The sequence below is a fragment of the Bufo bufo genome, chromosome 2 (assembly GCF_905171765.1).
Source record: "Bufo bufo chromosome 2, aBufBuf1.1, whole genome shotgun sequence".
NCBI classification, from domain to species: Eukaryota; Metazoa; Chordata; class Amphibia; order Anura; family Bufonidae; genus Bufo; species Bufo bufo.
In genome coordinates, this window is record NC_053390.1 from 531,817,880 (window position 1) to 531,832,340 (window position 14,461).

At 44.5% G+C, this 14,461-nt stretch overlaps 1 protein-coding gene across 4 annotated transcripts in view; it reads right to left on the reverse strand.

The window, feature by feature from the left end:
- Positions 1 to 14,461, reverse strand: part of ARHGAP24 (Rho GTPase activating protein 24) — a 748,539-nt gene that overhangs the window by 20,860 nt on the left and 713,218 nt on the right. For all 4 annotated transcript variants that reach the window (XM_040417986.1, XM_040417985.1, XM_040417988.1 and 1 more), the window contains one exon: positions 7,220 to 7,352. In XM_040417986.1, coding sequence (XP_040273920.1) covers positions 7,220 to 7,352 — 133 coding nt within the window. The remainder of the gene's footprint in view (positions 1 to 7,219; positions 7,353 to 14,461) is intronic.

Sequence of the window (14,461 nt, forward strand, 5' to 3'; positions counted from 1 at the left end):
CGCACCGTGAACGCCATGATGTCAAAACCCCAAAAACCTTGGCGGAATAGTGTTTAATCCTACAAAGAATTTTTTTCCTGTTTTCCAATAACAGACATGGTAAATTAAATGGTGCCTTTAAAAGATACAACTTATCCTGCATAAAATAAGCCCTCATATGGCTATGTGAACGGAAAATTTTGAATGGAGAAAAGTTATGGCTATTGGAACATGGGGAGGAAAAGACGAAAATGAAAAACCAAAAATGGGCCTGGTACTTAAGGGGTTAAGCTATGGAGGAAGCGATACATTTTCAAGACCATTGTAACTGGCTTGCCTATAATGAGGCATACAATTGCCCTTTTAGGCCTTATTCACATGACCATATACGTTTTGCAGATGGACAGTCTGCAAAATATGGATGCGGTCCGTGTGCCATCCACACTTTTTTTTGCAGATCTCTAAACTTCAATGAGTCCATGGTCCGTATTTTCTGGACATAGTCTTTCTTTTAGCGGAACGGGCATACAGATGCAGAAAGCAAATGGATGATTCATGTGCTTTTCTCATCCTTATATCTATTTGGCAATTACACAGCGCATATCCTATACTTGGCCGCTAAATGCAGACCACGGACCCACTGAAGTCAAAGGGTCCTAAACAAAATGAGGATGCAACATGAACAGCATCTGTATTTTGTGGATCCCCAATTTATGGAAGGCAAACTACACATAATGATTTGCATAAAGACTTATTTATTAGACAAATGCAGAAGGCTGCATTAGGGTTTCCCAGGAATATAAACATTTTTCAGGGGTTCCCCTTCAGTAATGAAGTAGGGAATTACTGATATATTGCAAAATCTAAAGGTGTTGTATGAGATCAGTCACTGTTTCCCCAGAAATAGCATCACATTCGTCCATTGGCTGTGCATGAAAAAAAATGCAAACCCATAATAGTTAAGGTGCATTCACGTCGGCCATGTCTGTTTTGCAACATGCAGATCGCGGACCCATTGAAGTCGAAGTCGAAGGATTCGCACTGCCATGTGGATCTGCGGTTCGCGGTCTGCAAAACGGATATGGCCGTGTGAATGCATCCTGAGGGCATTTTCTGCAGATTGGATGCAGACTCATCCATTTCAGCGGGCCGCAACAGATGCGGACAGCACACTGCAAAATACTTATGGCCATGTGCATGAGCCCTGAGAAGAAGTACAAAAACTCCTTGTCACTAAAGGGTCAGCTCTGAAGAATTTTTTTGCTAAATAAACTCCTTACTACTGAAGGGTCAGCTCTGGAGATTTTTTTTGCTAAATAAACTCCTTATTACTAGGGATGAGCGAACCCGTGGATGTTCGGGTTCGCCAGGTTCGGCTGAACTTCGGGTCAAAGTTTGGGTTCGGGACCCGAACCCGAACCCCATTGAAGTCAATGAGAACCTGAACTATGCCTGTAAAATAGTCATAGTAAGGCCTAGAGGGCTGCAAAAGGAAGCAAAATGGGGGTAAGAGCAGGACAATTGCCCTGCAAACAAATGTGGATAGGGAAATGACTTAAAGGGCTTCTGTCACCCCACTAAACATTTTTTATATTTTTTTTGGTTAGTTATAATCCCTATACTGCGATTTTTTTCATGCATACTGTAATTAATCATTTCAGTTCAGTAGATTATGTTAAAAACATATTTTTAAAATATGCAAATTACCTTGCTACCAGCAAGTAGGGCGGCTACTTGCTGGTAGCAGCCGCATCCTCCTATCCTAAAGACGCCCCCTCCGCATGTTGATTGACAGGGCCAACAGACGGGATCGTCCTCTGGTTGGTCCTGTCTGCTATCAAGATCTCGCGCCTGCGCCGTAACGGTATTCAGTCGGCGCAGGCGCACTGAGAGGAGGACGCTCGCTCGGCCGCTCCATCCTCAATGTGCCTGCGCCGATGACGTCATCAAGTACACCCGGAAGAGAAGACGCCGGCATCGCTGGAAGGAGGCGGAGAGTCTAGTGACGTCGCTGGATGCTCGAATCAGGTAAGTATGTACGTAATAAGCATGCTGCCACAAAAACCACCAACGAAATGGGAATAAATAATTTTATAAAAATGACAGTTATTAACACTATACCACCAACGATTATTAATAATAAATCTCTTCCGGGTGTACTTGATGATGTCATCAGCGCAGGCGCATTGAGAATGGAGAGGCCGAGCGAGCGCCCTCCTCTCAGTGCGCCTGCGCCGACTGAATACCATTACGGCGCAGGCGCGAGATCTTGATAGCAGACAGGACCAGCCAGAGGACGATCCCGTCCGTTGGCCCTGTCAATCAACATGCGGAGGGGGCGTCTTTAGGATAGGAGGATGCGGCTGCTACCAGCAAGTAGCCGCCCTACTTGCTGGTAGCAAGGTAATTTGCATATTTTAAAAATACGTTTTTAACATAATCTACTGAACCGAAATGATTAATTACAGTATGTATGACAAAATCGCAGTATAGGGACTATAACTAACCAAAAAAAAAAAAAAAAACTGTTTAGTGGGGTGACAGAAGCCCTTTAAAATAACAGAAAAAAAAAAGTAGGAGGGGGTTGAGGAGGTTGAGGAGGCGGTAGACGTGGCGGTGTAGGTGGAATCAGCGTTGGAGGAGGAGAAGATAGCCAAGACAGTTTTTTTTTCTTCCTTTATTTATTTATTTTTTATAAATTTGGAAAGGCCCAAAAACATTGGGAAATGGAAAAGAGAATGCAAAGAGAAAGTATGCTGGAGTATAACAATGGCTGGGTGCAGCCGGTATACTATTCAGCACAAGGTACAGTCGTGGCCAAAAGTTTGAAAATTACACAAATATTAGTTTTCACAAAGTTTGCTGCTAAACTGATTTTAGATCTTTGTTTCAGTTGTTTCTGTGATGTAGTGAAATATAATTACACGCACTTCATACGTTTCAAAGGCTTTTATCGACAATTACATGACATTTATGCAAAGAGTCAGTATTTGCAGTGTTGGCCCTTCTTTTTCAGGACCTCTGCAATTCGACTGGTCATGCTCTCAATCAACTTCTGGGCAAATTCCTGACTGATAGCAACCCATTCTTTCATAATCACTTCTTGGAGTTTGTCAGAATTAGTGGGTTTTTGTTTGTCCACCCGCCTCTTGAGAATTGATTACAAGTTCTCAATGGGATTAAGATCTGGGGAGTTTCCAGGCCATGGACCCAAAATGTCAACGTTTTGGTCCCCGAGCCACTTAGTTATCACTTTTGCCTTATGGCACGGTGCTCCATCGTGCTGGAAAATGCATTGTTCTTCACCAAACTGTTGTTGGATTGTTGGAAGAAGTTGCTGTTGGAGGGTGTTTTGGTACCATTCTTTATTCATGGCTGTGTTTTTGGGCAAAATTGTGAGTGAGCCCACTCCCTTGGATGAGAAGCAACCCCACACATGAATGGTCTCAGGATGCTTTACTGTTGGCATGACACAGGACTGATGGTAGCGCTCACCTTTTCTTCTCCGGACAAGCCTTTTTCCAGATGCCCCAAACAATCGGAAAGAGGCTTCATCGGAGAATATGACTTTGCCCCAGTCCTCAGCAGTCCATTCACCATACTTTCTGCAGAAGATCAATCTGTCCCTGATGTTTTTTTTGGAGAGAAGTGGCTTCTTTGCTGCCCTTCTTGACACCAGGCCATCTTCCAAAAGTCTTCGCCTCACTGTGCGTGCAGATGCGCTCACACCTGCCTGCTGCCATTCCTGAGCAAGCTCTGCACTGGTGGCACTCCGATCCCGCAGCTGAATCCTCTTTAGGAGACGATCCTGGCGATTGCTGGACTTTCTTGGACGACCTGAAGCCTTCTTAACAAGAATTTAACCTCTTTCCTTGAAGTTCTTGATGATCCTATAAATTGTTGATTGAGGTGCAATCTTAGTAGCCACAATATCCTTGCCTGTGAAGCCATTTTTATGCAACGCAATGATGACTGCACGCGTTTCTTTGCAGGTCACCATGGTTAACAATGGAAGAACAATGATTTCAAGCATCACCCTCCTTTTAACATGTCAAGTCTGCCATTTTAACCCAATCAGACTGACATAATGATCTCCAGCCTTGTGCTCGTCAACATTTTCACCTGAGTTAACAAGACGATTACTGAAGTGATCTCAGCAGGTCCTTTAATGACAGCAATGAAATGCAGTGGAAAGTTTTTTTTGGGATTAAGTTAATTTTCATGGCAAAGAAGGACTATGCAATTCATCTGATCACTCTTCATAACATTCAGGAGTATATGCAAATTGCTATTATAAAAACTTAAGCAGCAACTTTTCCAATTTCCAATATTTATGTAATTCTCAAAACTTTTGGCCACGACTGTACAGACAAGTCCTGTGGGATCCATGCCTGGTTCATTTTGAACATGAGCTTGTCCACGTTGGCTGTGGACAGATGGCTGCGCTTGTCTGTGATCACCCCTCCTGCCATGCTAAACACATGTTCGGACAATGCACTGGCCGCAGGGCAGGCCAGCACCATGGGGCAGACCCATCAGTCAGTATGTGTAGGCGTGTGCATGTTCCACCATGTTGCTGAAATGCTGCCTCCTTCCGTATCAGATAGTGGTGCTGGTTGTTGTGGCGTACTGACAAAGCTTTTCCACATTTCTGCCATGCTAACCCTCCCTTCTGAGGTGCTGGTGGTGCCCCATCTGCTTTGGCGACTTCTTCCTCCTCCTCTGCCTTCGCCTTGTGCTTCCACTGAGCCCCCACTGTCAGGTGGGAATGCTATCAGCAGCGAGTCTTCCGATCACGCTCTAGTGACGGAATTAAGGAAGGCATTTTGTCCTGTAGCGGGGATCCAGCAGGGTGGCCACCCAGTAATCAGCACTGGTTAGAATGTGGGCAACTCAGCGGTCGTTGTGCAGGCACTGCAGCATGTAGTCACTCATGTGTGCCAGGCTGCCAAGAGGCAACAACAAGCTGTGCTCTGTGGTAGGTGTATTGTGTGTGTCCTCTGTATCCCCCAGCCACGCTCCAGTGATGCCCATGAGCTGCTTTGGGTGCCACCCTGCTGTGAACATGGTTCCTCCTCATCATTCATCCTCCTCCAGAACTGTGTCCTGGCTGGACAGTTGTGTACCTGGCCTCTGTTAGTGCAGGAACCCACCCTCTGAGCCACTTGTGAATGACTGGCCTGATAACCATGGAAATGATCCCTCTTCCTCCTCCTCTTCCTCCTGTGCCACATCCTCTTCCATCATCGCCGGAAGCGTTTTTTTAAGGAGACATAGAAGTGGGATAGTAACGATGAGGATGGCGTCATCGGCACTGGCCATGTTGGTGGAGTACTCGAAACAGCGCAACACGGCACACACGTCCCGCATGGAGGCCCACTCGTTGGTGGTGAAGTGGTGCTATTCCGCAGAGCGACTCACACGTGCGTGCTGCAGCTGAAACTCCACTATCGGGTACATATTAGGTGGTACATATGGGTGTGCTTACTCCTCCTCCCATTGGTTGCTTCATGCACATGGAGGTGACTAGGAGCAGCACACCATATGTGCGGCGTCTGCGCTCCTGAACATAGAAGCCCAATGGCTTAGGTAGGTTTAGTGTAGGACCCGCTTGACCTGAGACCACCTTGGCGCTTGGTAGGCGGGCTTAGATGTGTTTTGATCAAAATATATTGACTAAGTGTCTCAGATATTATCATATCAGAGTGAGGACTTTGTCCATATATAATGCTTGCATCTACTTTACTAAGTGCATTATTATCTTATTTCTGTGGTTTTCTTCAATAATATGGCCAGGGACATCCGCACATTTGTATATCATATCGTGCAGGATGTTTTTATCTTAGTTTTTTCTGTGGAATTTTTTTTTGAAACTCCACTATCGCCTGTTGCTGATCTCACAGTCTTTCCAGCATGTGCAAGTTGGAGTTCCACCTTGTATGTCGCATATGAGGCGGTGAGCAGGAAGGCAGAAGTTACGCTGCAGCGAGAGGCGAGCAGCAGTATGGTGAGAACACAGTGAACGTTCTGTCACTTACGTTCACCTGAGAAACATGTTTCATTTGGGCGTGTAGCTGGCACAGATTGACCACGTCCTCTCCCTGCAACAGGAGCTCCACCAACACCAGCAGCACCACGACCAGGGCCACGTCCCTTATTTGATGCTCTCCTCTTTCTTTGAGGTCACCCACTGAACTAACAGACAGATTAACTATATTAATTTCCTTGTCATGGATGCAGTGCAGGTGTACCTTACACAAAAAAAAAGGGTATATGTCACTCACCAAAATAACAGATGGATTAACTATATTAATTTCCCTGTCACGGATGCAGTGCAGGTGTACTTCACTCCAAAAATGGGTATATGTCACCCACCGAACTAACAGACGGATTAACTATATTAATTTCCCTGTTACGGATGCAGTGCAGGTGTACTTCACACCAAAAATGTGTATATGTCACCCACCGAACTAACAAATGGATTAACTATATAAATTCCCCGGTCACAGATGCGGGGAGGTGTACCTTTCACAAAAAATGGGTATTTGTCATCCACCGAACTAACAGACAGATTAACTATTATATTTTTGTGTCGGGATACAAAGATGGTGCATTTCACCCACAAAAAACGCCATAGGTCACCCACAGAATTAACAGCCAGATTAATTATTATATTTTATGTGTCAGGGGTGCAAAGCTGGTGTATTGCAACCACAAAAAAATCACTATAGGTCACCCACAGAATAAATAGCCTGATGAGATTCCTAACACTCTCCCTCACTTCAGCTGCCTGCTTCCTGTCTACTCAGAGCTGATGGGCAGTGCTACATGTGACTCCAGCTTGTATAGAGGCTGGGTCGCATAATGCACCGGCCAATCACAGCCATGCCATTACTAGGCATGGCTGTGATAGCTTCTAAGTGCCCACAGCTTAAAAGCTTGTTGATTGGCTGCCCTGCAGCCTTTCAACAAGCTTTATTAAATTCCCGAACACCAAACTCGAACCCGAACTTTTGCTGCAAAGTCGAGTCCAGGTACCTGAGCTCACAGAGTTCGGTACAGACCCGAACTTTGCAGTTCGGGCTCGCTCAACACTACTTACTACTGAAGGGTCAGCTCTGGAGATTTTTTTTCTAGTACTCAACATAGTACTCGGTTTTTCCAGAATAAATAAATAAAGATTGGGAAAGTATTTGATTAACATGACGATCACCCCTCCCTCCAGTCTCAGGCTACTCACTGATTCTTCCTCCTTGCTCAGCTGTTTTGCACATGAGAGGAAATCTTCATACTTTGAATATGGGATGACAGGCTCTGGCAACTCACGCAGGTACAGCTTCAAAAGGGAGGCTACCGTGTGGACATCTGTATTACTGTAGATAACAGAGAAGAAGGATGTGGTTAATGCTTATGGAGGAGCAACAATATGCAGAGCCATTGTATGTCTAAGCTCTACTGTGGTTTAAAGGGGTTCTGCACTTTCATTTAACTGATGATCTATCCTCTGGATAGATCATCAGCTTCTGATCGGCAGGGGTCTGACACCCAGGACCCCCGCCGATCAGCTGTTTGAGAAGGCAGTGGTGCTCCAGTAGCGCCGCGGCCTTCTCACTGTTTACCACCGAGCCGCCGGCCCACTGACGTCACGACTAGTATCAACTAGCGTGGGCGGGGCTAAGCTCTGTTCACTTGAATGGAGCTTAGCTGCGCCCACGGTAGTTGATACTAGCAGTGACATCAGTGGGCCGGCGGCCCAGCGGTAAACAGTGAGAAGGCCGCAGCGCTGCTGGAGCGCCGCTGCCTTCTCAAACAGCTGATCGGCGGGGGTCCTGGGTGTCGGACCCCCGCCGATCAGAAGCTGATGATCTATCCAGAGGATAGATCATCAGTTACATGAAAGTGCAGAACCCCTTTAATACATCAATTCTGTATTATGCCTAGAAAACAACTGTTTTCATTTTCTCTCTGTCTGCATTTACCTTCATGTCAAATGAAATAAATCTGTGAATTAGTCATTTCTCTCTAAGCGTGTCCCTATTGATAGATGAACCTGAAATATTAGAAAAGCAGCACAGGGAGAAATACATCAAAATCAAGTGTAACGTTATATGTTTTATGTAGGTCTGATTAAACCAGGAAATAAAAGTCCACAGTCTGCTGCCAATTTCTATCAGCCGTGCAAATATCAACAACAGAATAGAATTTCCATTATAGTACACGCGGTGTCAGAGAGGAACTTGAATGAGTAACTAGTAAGATGGACACCTAAGAATCAGATGCTGCTGAAGTTGTCTCCTCTGCATATGGAACCATTGATGTAGAGCAGGGATCAGCAACCTCTGGTGCACCAGCTGTTCTGAAACTACAACTCCCAGAATCTTCCTTTCACTTCTATGGGAGTTATAGTACAAGAACAGCCAAGTATGTTTTCATGCTGGGAGTTGTAGTTTCACAGAAGCTGGAGTGTCAAAGGTTGTTGACCCCTGATATAGAGAGTGCAGGAATTTCAGATGCACAGAACTTTAGGGCCTGTGAGATTACATGAGATGTCCTCTGTACAATACATTATTTCTTTAGTTATTTATTTTGCTCACGTATATACTGTGGGGTTTTCGCTCTGGTAGACAGGATTAGCGGACGCAGTATAGAGGCAACAACAAGTTCTTTGGATCAAACAGTTCAGTGTTTTATTCACACTTTAGGCAAGTGACAAAACAAGCAGTCATGAACAAGCAAAAAGTCACCTTGTGGTGTTGGTGGTAATTCACACCATGCGTTAATTCTGCCTCAAAGAGTCCTTGAGCATAGCAGCACCAACCTGTTTTCATGCCAAACAGGTAGCAAGCCTTCATCCATCTGAGCCCAGCTGCCTATTTAAGGCACTTAAAATCCGGTCTGGTATTTGACTTCACCTGGCTGTAAATCAGCCTAGCAGCGCATGCTAGGAGAAAAATACCTGTTTTCCCAGACCAAACCTCTCACTGTGTCACAAACCCCCTTGCTTTGTTCAACCCTGAGGGAGTGAACACATGCCAGACAGTGTACCCGGGACAGGGCATCCGCGTTTCCCTGTAACCGGCCTGCCCTGTGTTCCACCAAAAACTTAAAGTTTTGTAGGGAGAGAAACCATCGGGTGACCTGGGCATTTCTGTCCTTGGCCTGGCTCATCCACTTGAGTGGGGAGTGATCAGTCACCAGGCAGAATTTTCTCCCCAATAAATAATAGCGGAGAGACTCAAGTGGCCACTTGATAGCCAGGCACTCTCTCTTTCTCCACTATACTATACCGGGTCTTGGCTGGGGTGAACTTACGGCTGAGGAAGACAACGGGATGCTCCTCCCTGTTGACTTCCTAAGACAGTACAGCACTAATGCCTACTTCGGAGGCATCGGTCTGTACTGTAAACTCCCTTTTGAAGTCGGGCATCACCAAAACTGGGGACTCGCACAGGGCCGACTTCAAAGTGGAGAAAGCCTCTTCCGCCCGATCATCCCAGCGAACCATCATTGACTTGTGTCCCTTCAAGAGTCCTGTCAAGGGCGCGGCTAGAGTAGCAAAGTGGTGAACAAACCTCATTTAATAGCCCACCATTCCCAGGAATTACTTTATTTGCCTAGTGGTTACAGGTCTGGGCCAATTCCGTATCACCTCTATTTTGTTCACTTGGGGTTTGATGACTCCGCACCCAATGACATACCCCAGTTACTTAGTCTCTTCTAACCCTATCGCACATTTTTTGGGGTTAGTGGTTAGACCAGCTTTCCGAAGGGAGTCCACTACAGCCTGCACTTTGGGTAGTCGGTACATCCCAGTCGGTACTGTGGATGACAATATCATCCAGGTAAGCCGAAGCGTACAGACACTACAGACTCACTTTTTTACTCCTCAATGACGTCTAGCTGCAACATTAGCTGCACCTCCTCCGATATGGCTTGTCACCGAGCCTCAGGTACCCGGTATGGTTTTAATCGGACTTTTGCCTGAGGCTCAGTGACAATATCATGCTGGATTATGGAAGTGCGTCCAGGGAGGTCCAAGAACACATCCGTGTTCCGACTAACCAACTGCCTGGCCTTCTGAGTCTGTTTAGAGGAGAGGCTGTCAGCAATTTTCACTGTGGCAACCCCCTCTCTTGCATCAGACAGAGGGACCGATACCTCTTCTCCTAGAAAACCCATCCGCGGGCTGTCTTCTGTACAGGTTTCCCTATCTTTCCACGGTTTGAGTAAATTCACATGGTAAACCTTTTGCCGCCCTGGCTGGTGTATCTTGTAGTTTACATCTCCAATTTTCTCGAGTACCTCGTAGGGCCCCTGCCACCTAGCCAGGAACTTACTGTCCATGGTTGGCACCAGAACCAAAACCCGATCACCCGGGTTAAAGATCCGGACCCGAGCCTGCCGATTATAGACCCGACTCTGGGCTCGCTGAGCTGCCTTCATATGCTCACTAACATGAGGCAACACTGTCTCTATCCAATCTTGCATCTGGGTAACGTACATAATGACACTTTTATGTGGAGTGGGTTGTCCACATCAAAGAGACTGAGAGGGTGTCTGCCATATAGCAGTTCGAAGGGCGAGAACCCAGTAGAGGCCTGGGGTACCTCTCGCACTGCGAACATAAGATAGGGCAGAAGGAGGTCCCAGTCCTTCCCATCTTTAGACACTACCTTTCTCAGCATATTTTTTAATGTTTGGTTAAACCTTTCTACCAGAACGTCCATTTGCGGATGGTAAACGGACGTTCATAGTTGTTTTATGTGCAGCAACTTACAGAGTTCCCTCATCACCTTGGACATAAAAGGGGTCCCTTGGTCTGTCAGAACCTCTTTAGGTAGTCCCATTCAGGAAAACATCTCCACTAACTCCTTAGCTATGAGTTTGGCCGAGGTATGTCGCAGTGGCACCGCCTCCGAGTACCGAGTGGCGTAGTCTAGAAATACTAAGATGTGGTGATCCCCTCTGGCGGACTTTAGTACTGGGCCTATGAGGTCCATAGGTATTCGGTCAAATGATATTTCGATAATCGAGAGAGGTACTAAGGGACTACGGAAATGTGGCTGGGGGCTAGTTATCTGGCAGGTCGGGCAAGACCGCTGTAGAATATGATCCTGAGTTTTCTGCAGCCCCAGGTGACTCCCGAGAAAGTGTTGGTGGGCTAGATCTAACACAAGCTTGCGATAAGCCTTGGGGACCACCAACTGTTCAATAGGCTCAACCTGTAGTTGGTTTACCTGATACAACATATCCTGATGAACCACAAAACTGGGAAACACTGACTCTGCCCAAGGTTGTTGTGTTTCACCATCTACTATTAACAAATTTTCCCAAGCGGGATAGGGTTGGGTCCCGATGTTGGGCAGTAGTGATGGCCTTGCGGTTCGCGGCGAACTTTGCACGTTCGTGATCCGCCGAACATGTGAACATATGGCGATGTCCGCACATGCCATATTCTTTTGCATTGCGCCGAACTTTGAGCCATGACACATCCATCAGGTGGGACAAGACATTTCAGCACATGGACACTCCCCCCCAACCCTATAAAAGAACCCGATATGGCAGCCATTTTACATTATGTGTTTTGCCAGTGTAGGGAGAGGTTGCATTTTGGAGTAGGGACAGGCTGTTAGGAACTTAGGGACACCAAACGCTAGCTTATAGGGCCACAAAAGTCCTTTTAAGGACTGGTAACGTTGTGCTATTGATAGGTGTGATACACAGAGGTGTGTGATATACTTATAATATAGTATATTATAGTGCATTTGTACGCTTCCAGAAAATACTGATTGAGGCCTGCCATATATCAGCTTCCACAAAATAGTGATACAGGTTTTCCATTTACCTGCGTCCACAAAATTACTGCTTGAGGGTGATATACCAGCTTCAACTAACAACCAAGTTGGAAAAAGTTCTGAAATGATTTATCTTTGTCTAATTTTTTTTACAGCACAGAAACCTGACATTTTAACAGGCGTGTGTAGACTTTTTATATCCTTATATCCACTGTATATATATATATATATATATATATATAAACTGCAGACAGTTACAGCCACTATTACCTCATGTACTTCAAACAATAACTATAATATATAACTGAACACATATATAAAAAAGTACGATACTGATATGTGAGGTACGAGGTATAATAGATGCAGTGTGTACAGATATATAGTATATAGAGCAGTGTACTGATATGTGAGGTACAAGGTATACATGCAGTGTGTACAGATATACAGTATATACAGCAGTGTACTGATATGTGAGGTACGATGTATAATAGATGGTATAATTAGATTCTTCCGATGGGGCCTAGTTATTTCTGTGTATGCCCCTGCTTGTATAGTAGTCAGGCAGAGGGTAACCTGAAGATCCTGGGCTCCAGTGCAAAATCTGTAAAAATGCTCTCAACTATAACATGCTTTACATAAAAATTATGTGTTTTTTAGGGCATGCCATCTGGGTGCACCAGCTACCTCTACACCACCAATAGCTGTGCCACTGCAGCCAGGATCTTCAAGTTATATCCTGGAATGGCATCAAATGACACACTAGCAACCTGTTTTCAGACATGTGTGAAGTGAGAACTTTGTGAATGTTATGGTTATGTGCAGGTCTAATGAAAATACTACATATGGTGACATACTACTGCGTAGCATACCTCATGAAGTTATTTTTCTACCGGCTGATAACTGTACCACTAACTTTTCTAGAAATGAAAAAAGTTAATGTTTAATTTCACTGTAAGCAATAAAATGAGATTTTCTTTTAATGGACAATTTTGGGCTCTAACCCATTTGGCCACTTGATGTCGGCACATATAATATTCCATTACTAAAGGGTCACTGAGTTTTGAGAAAACTTTTTATATGTCAGTGATGGTGGTGATCTGAGTGCTGAGACCCTCACTAACTGCGAGAATGAGAAGCGCTCACATATCATGCTGCCTTTCCTCACTGCAGAAACAGATGTGAGATGGACTCAGTAGACAGTCTTCTCTCTCTCTTCGTTTTAGTGACTGTTGTGGATTTCAGCACTCAGGCCCCACCTGTCAAAACTTTTGATATGTCGCTATCAATTTTTCTCAAAACTCAATGACCCTTTAAATGTTTCATGGGTAGACATGACAAAATGAAAGCAGTTCTCACAAAATTTAACATAGAGTACAGATGTCACATTTATTTTTGTGTGCTAGTCCTTTTTTATGACTACTTTGACAGTTTTGAAAAATACGAGAAAGGGTTGTGCATAAGGAATATCATAAAATGCACCAATATTATTTAATATTTGCACCATTTTCTGCCACAAATTATCTGTGTTTACGTTTGCCAGCCATAAGAGTTAGGGCCTCTTTTACATGGTTAGTATTTTGCATCAGTATTATGTGAAACCTACAGAGAAAAGGTATAATATAAATATTTGTGCCTCTTCTGTGCTTTGGACCCACTCCTAGTTTTGGATTACAAATACTGATGCAAAAATACTGACCAAGTGAAACAGGCCTCATGTCTAGGAAATTGCATCAAATATATTATGCAGTGTTTGTCATTATAATAAATGCGGTGCAGTTACATCACTTTCTCCAGCTTTATACTCTCCATAAATCTTCTCTTCTTAATCACATACACGATGAAACATATGTAACTACCTAAAACTACCACTAGATGGCAGAATGTCACAGCAAATTTTTGTCTCATGGAGGAAAACAGGACAGCTGATAATGTAACATTTTATCTTTAGAAAAGTAGATTTTATAATCTAACTAAATGATTTATTGTCCTTTATTTACTGATAATACAACACAAAGAAACAGAACAGAACCAAATACTTGACCAGCCAAAGTATGATTTTGTGTCACAATAACTGCATAGGAAACATATAACACTACTTGGTCACCAGCATCATCTTTTTGGTAGGTGGATAAATGATTCCTGCTCTGTTTAAGAATGCTATTTTCATAGAATTCTTTACAGTCATATGAACATTATAGGAGACTTGACTTAATTCTTAAAGGGGTCGTCCATGATTTTACAAGTGATGGCCTAACCTGAGGATAGGCCATCACTTGCTGACTTGCAGGGGTCTGACACCCCGCACTCCTGTCAATTCACTGTTCTGAGGCAGCTGATGACATATTGGATGGAGCTGTCTAGCTCAGGTGCCGATTTTTGGCACTAGGGCTACTGCAGAACACCTGATTGGTGGGGGGCAGTGTTGGACCCCCGTCCTTCAGAAAGTTATGGCCTATTCTGAGGCCATTTGTGCACTGGCACACATGATACGGGGGTATTTTGTATTGACACACATTATAATTGGGTATTTTATACTGGCACACATTGAGGGGACATTCTTATACTGGCACACATTACAAGGACAATTATTACTACTGGGGGCTATGGGGAACATGATTACTAGTATAGGCACAATGCTGGCATTATTACTATTGGTGCATTGTTAACTCTAAGTGCACTCTAGCAGA